The following is an 18,257-nucleotide window of genomic DNA, read 5'->3' as shown; positions in this document are numbered from 1 at the left end:
TGACAAGGCATCTGGCCATCCAATGATAAGTTTTTGATAAGCACCAAAATGGATATCTGGTGTGTGTGTGGGGAGGGTGGGTTACTGATAAGTAACATTATACTCCTATGTTGTTTGTTGCCTATTTGAAGTGCAACATGGGGAAACTCGTGATAGTTGGTTGATTCACAAACTGATGTTTGTGAGATCAATGCCTTTTGTTTGACTTGACTTTGCAAAAAAAAAAAAGTCAGCTTATCTATCCCCATGATCCAAAGTACTTTCTAAGATTGGAAAAATTTCATGATCAGGCATCAACCACATCCTAAGGTTGCTAACACTAGAGGGAAATTAGTATAGTACTATTAGAGAAACCATATCTAAATAAGATTTTTCTGACTGAAAATTATTATAAACTAATACTTCAAAATTATAATTATTACCTATGAAAAGCCTAAACAAATATCATAGGATCAATAAATGTAGCTCACCTGGAGATAAATTTGCTAATGCTGCCAATAAATCATAGTTAACACATGGTTCTGCTTCATCAACTGGGCGCCAGCCAACGGGCGGTGAAGCAGGTGGAGATATAAGGAACTGCCGAACAGGGGAAGGTGGTTGGAGATAGCCGTCTGATGTTTCTCCATCATTACTCAATGACTTTGGCTACATAAAAATAGGGTCAAAATAGTTAACATCTGTGAATCGAGTTGAGCATAATTATAGTACGTTTACTATTATATAATTCACCCATTTTAGCAATGAAAAACAGTAAGATAATCTGTCAGTGTGTGAATCTATTACACATTAGCAGTCTTTAAACTACTTATGTAGTATTAACATGGGATGCACATGTTCGCTGCCTTTATTGAAAACTTCACTCTGATTTTTATATTCATGCAAAATTTGTATAGCAGTCTTTTATGTCTAAGAGACATAAAAGCTTTTCTGAAATCTAAGTATATGATCTAAAAATGATTTTTTGCATCCACTTCCTCTGTTACTACATCACAGTATCCAATCAGATTGTCCAAACAATACCATCCTTTAACAAATTCATGCTATGACTGCAGTATAACTGCATTCCTATCTAGTCCTGTATTACCTCACTTCTTCAACCAGTGACTCCATTATTTTTCCTGGAAAGCAAGTCAAGTTAACAGGTCTGTAATTACTCATATTGCAGACCTGTAATTACTCATATTGCACACTAATCCCCTTTGTAAATGATGAATGCATTCACACCTCCCTCTCCTGTCCATTCCTTACACGTTCTCCCCATATTCAAATTCTGCATCCCTTATATTTGAGTGACACCCACGTCTGCATTTTGATGATGTGACCAGTACTTCAAAACCATCAAATTAATTTACTATTCTCCTGGCATTAGAGTACAAGCAAATATACATGCACCTGTTTTCACTCTCAATAACCTTAATACAACTCCTGCATTTGCTTGTTCCATGATAACCCAAAGCAGGCCTTGAAATCCCTAATGCCTTGCTTCCTTGCTTTTCAGGCTACTGTATATTCCAATAGAATAGAAGCAATGCAAGAAACACTTCCACCTCCACCTGTGGTTGCTGTTAATCTATTAGTCTCTGTATCCTTCTAGCTAGCATCGGAAAATATTCTTGTACCCATTCTATTTAAATGTCATCTGTGTAAAAACAGTCTCTCCTATTAATAAGCACAGACCACACTGATAAAAATTCTACTCCACAAACCTTGCATAGTCTCTCCAGGGCTATGTGCATATGCTCAAAATAAGTCATATCACACTGATCATCTTTTAGCTATCACTATGTGTTCAAGAATTACAAGATTATATCCCACTAATCACAAATGCTCAGACTGTTTTTCATCATGTCATCCTCTGATTTTGGTAGTTGGAAATCTGTTTCCTTCTCACTCCAAAACACATATTGGGGTGTCTGACCCCAGAAAGCAGTGATTAATTCCAAAATTCACAGGATAGGTAGATGGCAATACCAGTTTAAAGTAGGCCATAAAAGGCATATAATTCAGTGACAAATAGACTATTAATGATCCCCAGAGCATGCTGAGAGATGAAAGAAATGGCAAGAGGAAATTGCAACTAACTTTTAATGAGCTTACTCTAGAGACAGCTGACAAAAATCGGTTAAACGTAAGACCAACAACTATCATAAAAGCACTTCATTGAACAGTGTATGATTGTGCAACTGCTGAGAAAGAAGCAGAGATGAAAGAAGACTGGAGAGAACAGACTGACTTTTGGAAGCTGCTAAGTGGATTTTTTATTTATTTATTATTATTTTTTTATTACTTAAATATTATTGATTTTTGTTTAAAATTAACAGTGCACTTGTTATTACTTGTGTTTATCTGATAAAATTGGTTAATTTATCGTTTACTTGGTTTTCAAAATTACATAGAAAACAGAAGTTGTAGTCTGTCGTCAGTGTATAATATATCTATATAACTGCCATTTTTATAGTATGGATATAAGAATGATATAAATGTAGTATCAATTATAGTATTGTTATAGAACAATGTAAACACGATTTAGTGGTAGTATTTTATAACAAGTGGGATTAGCATGGCATTATTAGTTCAGGTATTTTTAAATTAAATTTAGACTAAAATCGTGTCTCAGACTAGAGCTGCAAAGTAGCAGGAATGTTTTGGTTCAGGGCTACATTATGTGTGTTACTTATTCCCTTTTTTTTTTGCAAAACTACCTTTAGCAGGACATGATACAACCATGGGTGGGTAGGGGGCTTTGCGTATGTGTTCACTGCAAAGAGCATGAAGAGGTTAAGTGCAAATTCAGTGTTTTGATGGGCTTATATGAGAGTTTGAAGAATAGGGCTGATGCCCTCAAAGGATTACAAGAAAAGGACCCATAAAGCACACAGCTACCCAATCCAATGTTTGGGCCATGTCTCGGCATCAGACAACAATGATATCCTCCACAGTGGAGATCCTTGGTCCCACAGGAAGTAGCTATAGTTGGTGACTTGATTGTCAGGAAAACTAGAAATATATTATGCAAAAAAAGATTATGACAAGTGTCATCAACTTTAGTCCCTGTTAGACATACCCTGGTTCTTTTAAAAGATGACATCTAGAGCAGGTGTCATGTTTTGAAAGCACAAAAGATGATATTGTTGTAAGCACTGGTACTAATGATATTAAGAGTAGGCGAGCTGAGAATTTAATTAACAAGTACAGAACAATGTTGAAAAAAATTACAAGTTAGGATTGAAATTGAAAGTGTTTGCAATTCTGCCCACCCACAATAGCAGAGAGAGAGTACAAGATGAGAGCCTTTTCAATCAGTTTAGCCCAGGAGTTTGTGAGGCTTACATGGTAAAAATTTTCTCAGCATATTAATTTTCTCTGTAGTTTATATGTAAAAATTTTCTCAGTATATTAATTTTCTTTGTAGATGTGCCTGCAAAAACAGTGTCTACTGTTTTTGCAGGAACAGGATATGCTTAAATAGAAGGAGTGCAAGGTTATTTGCTAATGCTATCAAAGCAATGTTAGGTGGATTGGAAAACTGCTAGCTTGGGAGGGGGGGGTAATAGCTAACAGATTAACAGTAGCTGCAAGCAGAGGTGTAAGTTATTATTATTACTAGCTATATGATGCAAAGAAGCCTGAGGCTTATGCTGCAACAGCCAAAAAAAAAATTCCCGAGGAGAGAGAGAAAGAAGAATGATGATATCCAGCTCAGGACCCTGGGTGTATCAAGCCCATACTCATCAGATGTGAGCCCCTGGGGTTACTCCTGCACTGTTTCTATTGGAACATGCAGCATGCCTGGAGAATGAGGTGCTGGGGATTTGAAGGCCTGTTGGGGGCCCCTCACGGAACAAACAAATATGTTAGGGTAACTATGAGTAAAAACATCTAAACGTACACTTGAGTGTGCACTAATACTAGGAGCATAGTAAATAAATTTCACAAATTTGAAGTACAGTGGACCCTTGCTTTACGATAGTAATCCATTCCAGAGACTCCACTGTATTGTGAAAACATCGTAATGTGAACCCAATAACACATTGGTTTTTGGTAATTTGTTCCTAGACCTCAGAAGTTGAAATTTTAGCTATATAACTAAGCTATTTCTCTAAAAGGTGATTTTTATAATGGAAATTGTACATATTGATTAAAACTAATATATTGATTAAAGTACAATATAAAAAAAATCACTTTAACTTAAAGATGCAAAAACAAAACACACGGCCAACACATTTTTAAACGATGCTTTTGGTTGAGAGGAAGGACCATGTGGTCTGGTCAGAGACAATTGTAAGCCCATCGTAAAGTGAAATAAGTAGGCACCGGTTAACATGATCACTGGTTAATAGAATCAACCGCTTTATAGAATCGATCTTCAAAAAACCAATTCAAATCATTAAAATGCACTACACTTTCATTGTTATCATATGTCCAGTCATAAGATTCAATTTTGAATGCCTTTGTGATATTTTTCTATAGCATATTTATGGAGGTCACTAACATAAAACAAAAACAATTTTCTCTACTACCAGTTTATAATAGATTGCACTAAAACTAGATCTCATTGCATTTGCGATAATACCGATAGCTGGAATTCTGTGGATTTTTACGTTATTATAGTGAAATGTTTCCCCCTTCCATAAAATCTTCAGTTACTTAAAAAAAAAAAAAAAAAAATATTTCAGAATCTTCTCTTCATTTCTATTTTTTAAGCTTCATAAACTTGTTTATGAAGCTTAAAAATTCCATATCTCATAAAAATTCCATATCTCACTTTTGCATGCCATGTTCTTTGTTATTGATTGCTTATCTTTTTTTAATGTATTAAATTTTACAACAAAAAAAAAAAAAGCCAGTGAACAGAAATAAATTAGTTGGTATGTACATATTACAGTATTAATTAAGCTATGTATGCAAGCATAAATTTATTTTTATTTTGCTAACTTGTGGAAAATATTCTTCCAATTTTCACATATTTAATTTTGTTAATTGGTAAGGTAATAAAATGTAAATTTGTGCTTTATATTTTTACTTTTATAGCCTGTGGATAATATTCCTCCTGCTTTCGCTTATTAGAACTGTTGTTTAATAGAATTAAAATTCAATTCACAAACGTAACCACAATGACTGGTGTGTACTACACATTGTATAGTGAAATGGTATTTTATTGAGGAGAGTCCATTGTAAAGTGATTTGATCATACAGTGAACAAATTGTAAAGCAAGGGTCCACTGAACTAGTCAAGTCATCAAATACAGACATTGAGAGGTTTTGGAGATATGATGTCACTCAGTTATAAAATAAATAAAATAAATTTTCTGTTTATACTCCGGCACGACAACCAAGTCAGTAGAGTTTACAATAAATCGTCCATACAAATATTTATCGTATTTAGTAGTCACTGGCTTGAACCCCGGTCCACTCAAGGAACGCGTGCTATGCACTGTCGCTCCTGACCACTGGGATAACGTATGCAGAATTTAAATTTGGGGAGTACAATGTGTACAGAAAGGACAGACAGGATGGAGGTGGAAGGGATTATGCTCTTAGATGCGAAGCACATAAAAAGGAAGGCAGTGCATCCAGTTAACTGGATGCACTGTCTTCCTTTTTATATAAACTGGAGTTATATAAAAGTTAACATGGGTAGCTAGTGCAATGTTCAATCAGTCTGGTGTGATATAAGCACTGAGAAAATAAAAATGAGAGGTGTGTGTGCTATAGGCCTAATGACTGTGATGAGTATAATGAAGAAGTGCACAGACAAATAGAATGGGCCAGTAAATTAGAATGGCTAATGGGGTTTTAAATTTCCAGATACTGGCCACGTGAGTTGGTCATTCATACAATAGCAAGACTTTTGTGGATTTCTTAGATGATTGTTTCTGCACCACCATGTTAGATAGGCAACAAGAGAAAGCAATACCCATGATCTGATGATTAACAGTGATCCTTCATGCATTACGAATCTGCAAATGAAAGACCCACTAGGTGGCAGTGATCATAGTATATTGATTTACTTAAAGATGTAACTACCATCAAGGGAAGGGCTCTTACTTTTGTAAAAGTGACTATGGTGGTCTTAGACAGCTTTTAAATTCTATGGAATGGGACCAAATATCCTGAAAAAGGCCTCCGAAGTTGGGAAAATTCATGTCAACAAAATAGGCAACTCATACACCAACCATTAAGTTCAATTATTACTGTAAACAAATGTTGATACAAAATAAAATAAATAAAACCGATAATAAAATGTGATAACTGTATTTACAATAAAACTGACATAATCTACCATAAAATAATATAAATTAAAACATCGTTACAATAAAATACTATAAAACATGCGTGTAATTAAAAGTGATAAAACCTGTAGCTTTCGGAAGCATCGGCTTCCTTCCTCAACAGTATCAAAGCTTCTTGCAACGCCTCCTTAAATAGCAGGCTCACGGTGCTTCCACACGTGGTTCAACCAGCGCATGGCCTGAACTGGAAGCGGAAATAGCTCGGGAGCATGTCAAACAGAACCGCTCATCCATACTCAGGACAACAGTTTCAAAGAGGGGATGCATACGCATGCCTCTGTCCCTATTAATAAGGCACCTCCATAACCAGGTGGGAAGGAGCAGCAGTGCGTAGCACATGCTTCTTGATTAGACTGGGGTTTGAGCCTAATCAAGTCACCACCAAATATGGAAGATGCGGAAAGGTCAGGAAATGACCACCACATATCCCGGAGCAATATGGCCTTAGTTGCTAATGCTCCTAAAAACCAAATAACAACAACCCTATTAATAGTATTGTTGTCGGATGAGCAGATTCGCAAGCTCTCGAGCCACTTACGGTCCCAGAACCCATGCGCCCAATCAACAATAACCACATCCTCTGGGGAGATTCGATGCTGCTTCTCCCAAAAATGCTCAGCCACGGCAGACTTACCATAATCCGTGACTTTTATAGCATTTAGGTGCCCCCCCCCTCAGACGATCCTTGAACCGCCGCCTTGTTTCACCTACATAACATTGCCTTCTCTTCTTTACTCCTTCCCTCTCTTCATCTTATACAAGTTTTTCTTTCTTCCCTGGGGACTCTTTCCCCAGGGAGGAGGGCGTGCAGATAGTAGGGGAGGCCTTGCCCTCCTTTTGCTGGGGACTAGTACCTGGAGGAAGGTCGTCCAGGTGATCACTGCTTCCAGGTAGTCAAAAGGCCAAAACACAACATCACGCTACAGAATACACACATAAGCTCACAAACAGTTTTTCTTTCCTATCACTTTCTCTCGTGCAGGATGAAAAACTTTTTTTTTTTTTTTTTTTTTTCTCTCTCTCGCCTTCCTTTTCATCTATCTTCATCCAGCCTGGGATATTTCTGTGTGGATTTGGTTTGGGGGGGGGGATATATTTATTTTTACGAGACACACCGGCCTTACCTTGACAGAGTCTGTAAAAACTGAACAGAGCAACGAGGCGGAGTTGAACTTCTGTTCTAGGAGCCGCCCATACAAAAACACAAAAATAAAAAAAAAATAATAATACATAACATTCCTCACAATCCGGGCATTTTATCGTATACGACTTCGCTGCTAAGATCCTTTGTTATTGGATCTTTTACCTGGGACATGACTGTGTGCAACCTCCGTCCTGGAAGTTGCACACAGTGTGTCTTATAGTCACGTAACATTCTAGTTAGACGTTCAGTAAGGCCCTGATAGTAAGGAATGTATGCAGTGGCCACAGGTATAACTGGTTTTTGTACGGTTGGACATAACCCCTCTACTATATCTGTCCAAGATCTTCTGGGGGTAGCTGCATTTCTTAAGGTCTGCTGTGACTCGTCTAATTTAACATTCTCTATCCCCAGAGGTGGCACAGTGCGACCCTGCTCTATCCATTAGTGCCTTAACCACACTATTCGTATGTTGTCTAGCTTTTGCTGAGCTATAATGGATTTTTTGGCCTCTACACATGTTTTTTGAACACTGAAGTTCTAAGCTTTAGGCCCATCCTACAGACCAATACATCCAAAAATGGGAGGGTACCACCTGCTTCCACCTCTGAGGTAAACTGAATGCATTGGGAGAAGCTATTAAGCCAAATAAGTGCATCCTCCTCTCTCCCTTTTGGAATAACGGTAAAAGTATCATCTATATATCTCTTCCATTTCCTCACGGAAAACTGACACCCCTCAAAAACTTTATTTTCTAATTTTTCCATAGCCAAATTGGCCAGGATAGCACTAATGGGTGAACCCATGGCTGCACCATAAACCTGCTTATATATAGTTCCTTAGAACATCATAGTGGTGCTGGCCAGACAAAGTTCCACACCTGAACATATATCTTCTACATTTCAAAGAGGGCATGCCCGGATTGTGAGGAATGTTATGTATAAGGTATGTTAGTGTCTAACGGCTCCTGGGATTTCTCCCATCTCCGCAGGTATACATTGTATCGGGGCCAGAGATTTGAAGTGTGTGGGGGTCATGTGCTGTATATTGTGTTGTGCCCCTTGTTCCTCCGGTCTATTAGCCGCCGAGCCCCTAGTGGGACCCGACGTTACCACACCATGCCACGGGGAGGCTGACCGGGTGTACCACTGTAGCTAGAGTACTCTGGCGGGTCCTGCCACCTACTTTCCTGGGATTTCAGTAGCTAGGACCAGATTTGAGAATGAGATGATCGCTGTTTCTTGAGCAATGGTTGTAATTTTAACAGAGCGTAGGGTTGTTCGCTGATAACTTGTTCTAGGGCCAAATAGGTCGGGCAGTAATTTTGATGTTTTTAGATTTAGACCTGTGGGGCATGCGTGTGTGTGTATGTATGTGTATATATATATATATATATATATATATATATATATATACACACACACACACACACACACACACACACACATATATATATAAACTAAATAAAAAAAATAAAAAAAAAAGTTCTGCAAGAGAAAAGTAAGGGAGGAAGGCAGAAGACTGGAGGGTAGGAAACAGAAGAAAGGGCTCAAAAGGGAAGATGGCCCCTGATGACAGTGTGGCATGCCCAGTGCCTCACCAGAGAGGAGTGGGGTGGCGGGTGGACGAAAACCACCACCCCACAAAAAAAAAAAAAAAAAAAAAATCATTCTGTAAGAGAAAAATAGGGGGGGGGGGGAGTAAAAGAACGGATGGCAGGAAGCAGAAGAAAGAAGCGGAAAAAAAAAAAAAAAATGAGAGAGAGATATACCCCGCAAGTTCAGGGGTAGGTACAGCTAGCACGGCCAGTCAGTTGGAGCCGACAACTTGCTGGAAATCCAGCAGTGTGAGTGCTGCTATGGTGGATGGGTCATGTTCAGTAAGGTCTAGTTCAGGTGCCGTCATTGGGACTCCATTTGGTGAGTCTGTGTCGCATCCAGACTGAAGGCTGGTCCAGTAGTCCATCAGAACGAACAGTGGGGGTGGTCAAAACCGGGAGTCCAAGATTGATGGTCAAGTCCAGGGATCGATGCTAGGCCTCTTCTTGATGAGATGTGTCACGTCTGGTCGAGAAAAGTTTGTCCAGGAATCAATGATGAGGAATTTGTCAAGGTATGTGTGGACCCTGTCTTTGATTGCACTGCTGGTCAAGTCTTGTGCAAGTTGGTCCAAGGCGTTAGCATCCATGGCTCAATGATGCGTAGCAACAATTGGCAGTCATGGTTGTTATGACCTATTGATTCGAATACTAAGGTGGTGGTAGCGCTTTCTGCCTGGTAAATAAGTCCATTGCAAATTGAGTGAGCTCGGTAAGTTTCTTCATTCTGTAGGGTGAGGTGTTCTTGATTTTGGTAGTTGAAGTGTAGTTTTGTTATTAGGATCCTCCTGAAGTCCTCGTAGATTTCACAGCTGTGGGCAAGGTACTCCCACGTCTGATCCTCTCCACAGTAGCAGCAGGGCGAGTCTGAAATTCTGAAGTAATGTAGTTTTTTCTGGAAGGAGCCATGTCCAGTGAGGAGGTAGGTAGCATAGAGTCCTGGTGAAAATCAGACAGGTGTCAGGGGGTAGGAGGCCCTGACATCAGGGAGGAATCTTTTGGTGACAGCACCTTTAGTTGATGTCTGCCATCTTTCTTGCCAGGTGTCTGTTAGATGTTCATTAAGTCTCTTCTTTTCAGCGTTTCTATTATTTGCTGGGTCAGTGGTGAAACCTGCACAAGTAACTGCTCTTCCTTTGGCTATTTGGTAGAGCAACCCATGACGAACAATCTCCAGGTCCAGTGGAAGAGATCCAGTGAGGACCTGGAGTGCATGGGTGCTGACAGTGCGACAGGCACGCGAGGACAGAAGGAGAAGAGAGCGCTGGATAGTTCCTAGGCGCGATCTGTTTACTACGGTATTGGCCTTCTTGTACCAGACTCCAGAAGCATAGGTGATAACTGGGATGAAAACTGCCTTATAGAAGAGTGACAGCGTTCTCTTCTTTAAGCCCCAGTCCTTCCGGGTAACTCTTGAGACTTGGGCAGCATACTTCCTGATCTTAATCCTGAGTTGGTCTAGATGAGGAGTGAAGGAAAGGTTTTTGTCTAAGATCAAACCTAGATATTTAAGCTCTGTTTTTAGTTTTACTGTAACACCATTGACCTTGATTTGGGGTGGTCTTCTCAAATCAAGGGTGTCTTTTAGTGGAATGTTATGTAGGTAGGTGAAACACGGCGGCGGTTCAAGGATCGTCTAGGGGAGCACCTAAATGCTATAAAAGTCGCGGATTATAGTAAGTCTGCTGTGGCTGAGCATTTTTGGGAGAAGAGGATGTGGTTATTGTTGATTGGGCGCATGGGTTCTGGGACGGTAAGTGGCTCGAGAGTTTACAAATCTGCTCATCTGACAACAATACTATTAATAGGGACAGAGGCATGCGTATGCATCCCCTCTTTGAAACTGTTGTCCTGAGTATGGATGAGCGGTTCCGTTTGACATGCTCCCGAGCTATTTCCGCTTCCAGTTCAGACCATGCGCTGGTTGAACCACGTGTGGAAGCACCGTGAGCCTGCTATTTAAGGAGGTGTTGCAAGAAGCTTTGATACTGTTGAGGAAGGAAGTAGACGCTTCCAAAAGCTACAGGTTTTATTGCTTTTAATTACGCGTATGTTTTATAGTATTTTATTGTAACGATGTTTTAATTTATATTATTTTATGGTAGATTATGTCAGTTTTATTGTAAATACAGTTACCACATTTTATTATCAGTTTTATTTATTTTACTGTAAACATAATTTTCAGAATTTATTTTATTTTGTATCAACATTTGTTTACAGTAATAATTGAACTTAATGGTTGGTGTATGAGTTGCCTATTTTGTTGACATGGGACCAAATGATAACCAAGTCACCAACAGCAAATTCTAAATAATTCTAATTGGGAAGCATTCAGGCATGCAATCATAGAGGTTACTAGGCTTTTGATACCAACTAAGAAATACTGTTCAAGGCCCAGGTCTAACTGGCTGCTAGATGATACAGAAGCCTACATCAGATAAAACTAGTCTGTAATTAAGTCACAAAAGATGTTAGGCAAGCTAAGGGAGATTATGAGAAGTCTCTAGCAAAGAATGCAAAGGTAAGCAAGCAAAGGCTTCTTTACTTATGTAGAAATTAGAAGGATGGGATAAATCACATTGGTCCACTAGATGGTTTAACTGTTAATGATCCTGATCAGGTTTCTGACAAAGTGAATAAATATATTATGCATTTACATTCAACAAGAGGAATTTTTTAGAGATGGGGATTCCAGAAGTGTATTAAATTCTAACAGGTGCTGAATAATTTTATGATAATGGACAGGAAAGTGGAAGAGAAATTGAAGCTAGATGTAAAAAAAAGCACACTGGGTGGATAGCATCTCTCCAATTATATTAAGGGGAGCAGCAAAAGAGGTAAAGAAAACTTTTGGCCATGATTATAGGAGCATCCTTGGATTCATGGAAAGTTTCTGTGACTGAAGATATGTAAATATATTTCCAGTTCACAAAGGGGACCACAAAGTGACAAGAGTAATTACACACCTGTTAGCTGGAATTCTGTTCTAAGGAAAATAATGGAGTCACTACTTAAAGAAGTAACAGAGGACCATCTAAACAGAATTTAGTTATACTGCAGTCACAGTATGGATTTGTTACGGGGGTCAGTCTTATCTGACTGAATACTATGATGGAGTAATCAAGTGAAGAAAATAATTTTGATATAATAATCTTAGATTTGAGAAAAGCTTTTGATGTTGTTGTACAAAAAAGACAGTTATATAAACTGGAGCAAATTACTGCTGTGGATAAATGGATAATTGAGTGGGAAAAGAAGGTTTATCGATGGACACTCCTCTTCTTGGACTGTTATTAGTATTTGTCCTCCTGGGTTCAGTGCTGGAATGTTGTTTTCAATATTTATTAATGACACTGATGAAGGCATATCAGGGTATGATACTGCAACAAGATCTAGAAAAATTAGGCTGATGGGCTGAAAAGTGGTAATTTAAGTTTACCAAATTAATATAACTATGTCGTAGCACACTCAGGGTAATGAGAATGAAAAATACCTAGGGTTAATTGTGCAGTCATATATGAAGTTCTGTGAGCAGTGGAGACAGGCTGCCAGGATAGCTCATGTGGTTTTGTGAAATAATTTTGCCAATAGGGATAAGGCGATTATGCTGTTGTATAAGGCAGTGGTTAGGCCACATCGTGAGTACTGAATACAGGTCTGGAAGCCTCATTTGCAGAAGGAAGTGGATCCGTTGGAATTGGTGCAATGAAGAGCAACAAAGTTAGTGAGAGAAACAGGAGGTTGCTCTTCCCAGGCAAGGCATCGGTTCTGCAAATTGCAGTGCCTGGAGATTCAGCACCCGCAAGATTGGATTGAATAATCTCAGTGCCAATGGAATCCTTCCTCTTGCTCAGATTACACCATATAGGAAGCATAAATTCAAATTGAGTAAGGATGGTTGCAAGATAGATGTCTAGAAATTTGCCTTCAGCCAGTATGTAGATGATTGCTGGCATCAAATGTTATTAATTAGTGTCACTAATTAATAACTTTTTTTTCTTTTCCTGGCTGATGAAGTATAAGCTTGCTTTCTTGCATTATTTGCCACTACTAATAATGATAATAAAACAGAAACACTGGCACAACATGATGTAGAGTGATGAATCGTGCTAGTGGATGCATCTGGGTGCGGCATATGCTCAAAAGAAAGGTTTCCCTAGACTGTATTACAGCAAAAATAAAGTTTTATGGTGGTACTGAGATGGTATAAACATAGAGAATTCCAAAAAAAATGGAATTAGCCATGTTTGTACCATAATTTTTCATTGATAATAACCAGATTGGTTGTCACTGATGAAACCATCAATGCAGCTATCTATTAAGATTCTAAACAATTCTGCATTACTGGCATTGTGTGTGATGACACTTCACAAATGCAACAACAGTTTGAGAAGAACAGTGGTTAACCTGCTACTTCTAGCTGAGATCTGAATAGCATTGAATTGGGTTGTTTTTGAACAGTTGAGAGCCAAAATGAGACCTGGCTTAAGCTGAGAATTAGCTGCAGACTTACAGGAGGTGTAACCCTGTAGAAGTGTGGCTAAAGTTATCATTCCAGCCAATAGGGTTGGCCAAGTCATATTCAACATTTTTTTTTTTTTTTTTTAGCCAGATGTTTTTCCATTTAATCTCCAAATACATTTTGTAGAATAGTACTGTATATGATGTCGTGCCCACTTTTGGATACTGAATCTATATATGACCAGAAAAATATGATTTATTCTGGTTTTTCTAAACCTGAAGAAATCGCACTGCTTATGTGCTAGCCTAAGTAAAGGTTTTTTAGTGTTAAATCCACATAAAACACAAAACTACTCCATGTAAAGATCAGATGTTTTGACACAGTAAAAATGCAGCTATCATCTGTCATCCATCCACTCAACCAGAAAACTAATGCAATCAGCACAGGAATACATATATAAAAAGAGTTGCACCATTTACCTGTCCAGTAGCAAACACAACTGAGATTAAATAAATTAAAAATTAAGAAAAGGCATTAAATATAAAAACAATGCTTAAAGCCAATTTATATTAAAAAATTTCTTAGAAAATTGAAAAGTATGAATTTATTGTTTATATGATTACATTGAAATTAAGTACCAAATACACCAAAGTCCATTTTTCATCCAGTCACATTTGCCACTTACATATGTTTTACTTTAGAATCTAGAGTGTAACTACATCATCATATCTGTTTCCATTCATCTGTTATTGTATCCAAAAAATCAGAAAGTTGGTGAAAAATGCAGATGTGTTGTTTGAACTTAAAAATGGAAATGGGATATTTCTAGAAGACTAGCAAAATGCAAAAATCATGTACTTGTAAAGGCATATGTATGATCCAGTCTCTTCAGTAATTTATGATAAAAAGTGATATTTTTAAATGACAAGGAGTGTGAAAAAATTGTTATATTAAAATTAAGACAAAGGAAATAAAACAATGCATAAACTGGTGACTAAGAGGTTCACATTGCAGGATTTCACTGTTTTCCTTAGACTCTTATAAGAGGCAGATTCACTAGGATTCCCACTCCCCATTGATTGCTAGATAACTGGGCTTTTACTCTCTCTCAGATTTACTTTAAGTAGTGACAACACTGTAATTATTGCAAAAATATGGTACTTGTGTAAAATTCAAGACATTTTAGACTGCATGGCTTCAAATTATGTTATCACATATATGTAGCTATAAGAGGTCAGAGGATACAAGAAAACCAATAAATAAACTATCAAATAAATTAATCATAAAATTTTAAACAAAACCAGTAAAATTAATTAGCAATATCCATAATAATTTTATCATTAGCAAGGACACATGATGCAGCTTATATAGCATCACCAAAAAAAAAAAAAAAAACTTCCCCCCCCTTCTCGTTTTCACTCATCCACCTGCTCCAAATGTTTTTCTAGTTCTGCCTTGAATCTGTTTAAGCTATCAACTTCTACAACAGATGGAAGTTTGTTCCAACAATCAACCACCCGCTAGCTAAAGGCAAACTTCCACACATCTATCCTACAACTGTCTTGACTCAATTTGAATTTATGCCCTCTCAGGCGATTATTCTGAGCAAGAGGAAGAATCCCATCAGCATTGAGCATGCTCAAACCATTCAAGACTATACACCTCAATCAGATCACCTTGCAGGTGCCTAGTCTCCAGACACTAATTTGCAAAACTTAAGCCTTTCTTTGTAAGAGCAACTCTTTGTTCTTTTTTTTTTTTTTTTTTTTTTTTTTTGGTAGTTGTTGGCGCATAGGCTTCTGTGGCCATAATGCACCTCCCAAGGTTTTTGCAGTACTTTGATCCAAGCCCGAGGCGGGAATCGAACCCGCGACCTTTGGGTTGCCAGGCAGGCACTTTACCCACCCGGCTAGCCCGGTCGGCTAAAAATTTCTCCTCTCATCGACTGCACTCGAACTCAAGTCTTTTCCACCCGATGTGGGGAGGACGGCAATCGTACCAACTGTGCTACCGGCGAGGGCCTCTTTGTTCACTTCACCAGTCTTGTTGCCCTTCTCTGTACTCATTTTAGCAACTCTACATCCTTCCTAAAATGTGGCTTCGAAACCTTTTTGCAGTACTCAAGGTGTGGCCTAACCATTGACTTATACAAGGGGATAATCAACTCCTTGTCCCTGCTAGAAAAATTCCTGTATATCATTGGCAAGACACCATGGGCTACTCTTGTAGACCGTGTGCACTGCTCAGAAAACTTCATAACTACCTGCACAATTACCCCCAGGTCCTTTTCACTCTCTACCTCTATCAGTGTAGTACCACCACACAGTTGATACATTATTCTGGGGTTACTGCTTCCCATATGCAGTACTTTACATTTATCAATGTTAAACTTCAGTTGCCACCTCTCAGCCCATCTACTCAACTTTTATAGATCCTGTTGCAGCAGCATACTGTCATTAACAACCCTGCCGACCTGCCTGGGGGACTACACTAATAACATTAGTCCACAAAGAGCAGTGTCCATTGATTACCACTCTGTCTTCTCCCACTCAACCATCCCTTTATCTATAGCAGCAATTTTCCTCCAGTGACACACTGCTCCAATTTGTGCAGCAGTCTTCCATGTGCCACAGTATCAAAAGCCTTTCTAAGATCCAAATATATGATATCAAAATTATTTTTTGCATTAAGTTCCTTTGTGACTGCATCATAGTATCCAATAAAATTGGTCAGATAAGACTTTCCCTTAACAAACCCATGCTGTGTCCGAGCTATAAATGAAGTCTTGTGTAGATCTTGCGATGCTTCTTTAACCAGTGCCTCCATTAATTTCCCTGGAACAGAAGACTAACAGGTCTGTAATTACCTGTCTTCCTTTGATCCTCCTTTGTGGATTGGGGTCACATTTGCACATTTCCAGTCCATGGGTACCTCCCCTGAGTCCAAGGAAGCTGTCATAATTATGGCTAATTTTCTATGCTTTGCACAGTGCTCTTCCAATGATGAAAAGTATTAAAATGCCAGTTATAGCACCAGCATTGTTTGTTATACAACAGCCATAATTAATTATTTTCACTTTTATTATTGAACCATTTTCCCCTTAGCAGTTCTTTAAATTTGGAGTCAAACCAGTCAATGGATTAAGATGCAGGGGACAGGGAGGATGATATAATTACAGTTGTACTGCCATAACAGTGACCTCACTGGTTTGAGTTGTGCGACTTATTACATTGTCACATAGAATGTCAGTGTTCTCCAACTACTTATATTGAATAGCATGTCATAAATTATGTTACAAGAAAAAGATTCATAACATTATGCATTTGATTACCACCTTCTATAACTGGATGACAAAGAATAACACTTGCATCATACATCATGTCCTCAAACTTCTTTGTATTGAATGAGAACTTTGTTGCTGCATAATTTTATGCACAATTATACTTTTAACCGCTAGATATGGCCAGTAGACCAAAAAATAAATGTCTTACAATTAAAAGTATTTTTTTTTAGTACAGTCAAATTTTGGACTTTATAACCATTAACCCCCAACATTTGATGTTTCTGTCAATGAGATTATTTTTAGTTCAAAGCAGAAGCTAAGTGTAATGGTGTCCTGTTCTTATTAAAAAAAGACATGCCAAGGAAGAAGAAGCTATCTAGTCAGTTGAATATTAGTTGTGGCAAATGATTCAAGTAAATAAACTAATATGGCATCAAGTAAATAAACTTATACAGCTGTTTTTTTTTTTTTTTGTACAAACAAAAAAAAAAAAAAAAAACAAACAGCTTACCTTCTGTACATTGCTGTGGGATGGATGTATTATTCAAAATTTCATTTATATTCCCTTATGTGTATTGTCTGAGAAAGGCTAAGGATGCCATCAGCATTTAGTTTATTCCATCGGTTTAACCTTTTAAACACTTCAACCAGATCTCACAAGTGCCTAGTTTCTAGTGCTGCAATTTTATGGAGTTTATAATTGTTAACCCCAACATTCTATGCTTCTGTCAGTGAGGTTATTTTTAGTTCAGATGATAAGTTATAGCAAAGTGTTTACTGCAAATAGTAAACTCTCTCCTGAGAAGCAAGTTTATGAAATCATTGAATTAATGGCCATATTTATTGTTTTCAAGAGCTTCAATGTACAGAGTGAGGAAAAAATTCCAAGAACAAAGGCGAAATCTTAACACCAAGGAATGCCAAAATGAATTGGCAGATTGTTTGGTAGTGTTCGTGAGCCAGTTTACTAACAAATTACAGTACTATGATATGGAGAACACTATTACCACAAAACAAATTAAATGTTATGCAATTAGGCGTACTGGGTAAGGTGCAATTCTGCTACAGCAATACCAAAACAGTTCAATATTTAAAATAAAATGAAATTTAAAATAAAATGAAATAATAAAAATAGGAAAAACAAATGCACAAACCCTCATCCAAGGAGGCACGCACCCACATTGTAACAATTTGTTGCATTCGTTTTGTGATAATAGTGTTTCCTCTTTATCATAATCTTGGAACATAACCACATTTTGTTTTTACAGTAAAGTTAACTTTTGATGCAGACATAACACGGTCCATTGCATTTTTTACCCTCCTTTCCCTCTCTTTGATTTGTATTTGACGGTATATAACAGAGCTATGATGCTCAATTTTTATTTAATGAGGCCAAAATACTTAGTGTCCAACATAATTATACAAGACTATTAATTGCAGAAACTATCAAAATTAAATTACATGAGAATTCTTTTAAC

The 18,257-nt window shown here is 37.9% G+C and overlaps 1 protein-coding gene across 1 annotated transcript in view; it reads right to left on the bottom strand.

Annotated features, from left to right (window-relative positions):
• sra (RRM_RCAN_like domain containing protein Sra) overlaps positions 1-18,257 on the bottom strand; it is an 88,711-nt gene that overhangs the window by 19,357 nt on the left and 51,097 nt on the right. Inside the window, exon 3 of the mRNA XM_090379372.1 lies at positions 471-648. Within this exon, the coding sequence (XP_090235498.1) occupies positions 471-648 (178 nt within the window). The remainder of the gene's footprint in view (positions 1-470; positions 649-18,257) is intronic.

This window comes from Mastigoproctus giganteus, chromosome 8 (assembly GCF_048544385.1).
Source record: "Mastigoproctus giganteus isolate SK-2022 chromosome 8, ASM4854438v1, whole genome shotgun sequence".
Lineage (NCBI taxonomy): Eukaryota > Metazoa > Arthropoda > Arachnida > Uropygi > Thelyphonidae > Mastigoproctus > Mastigoproctus giganteus.
Note: the sequence above shows the minus strand (reverse complement) of the source record. Positions and strands in the feature narration are given on the sequence as shown.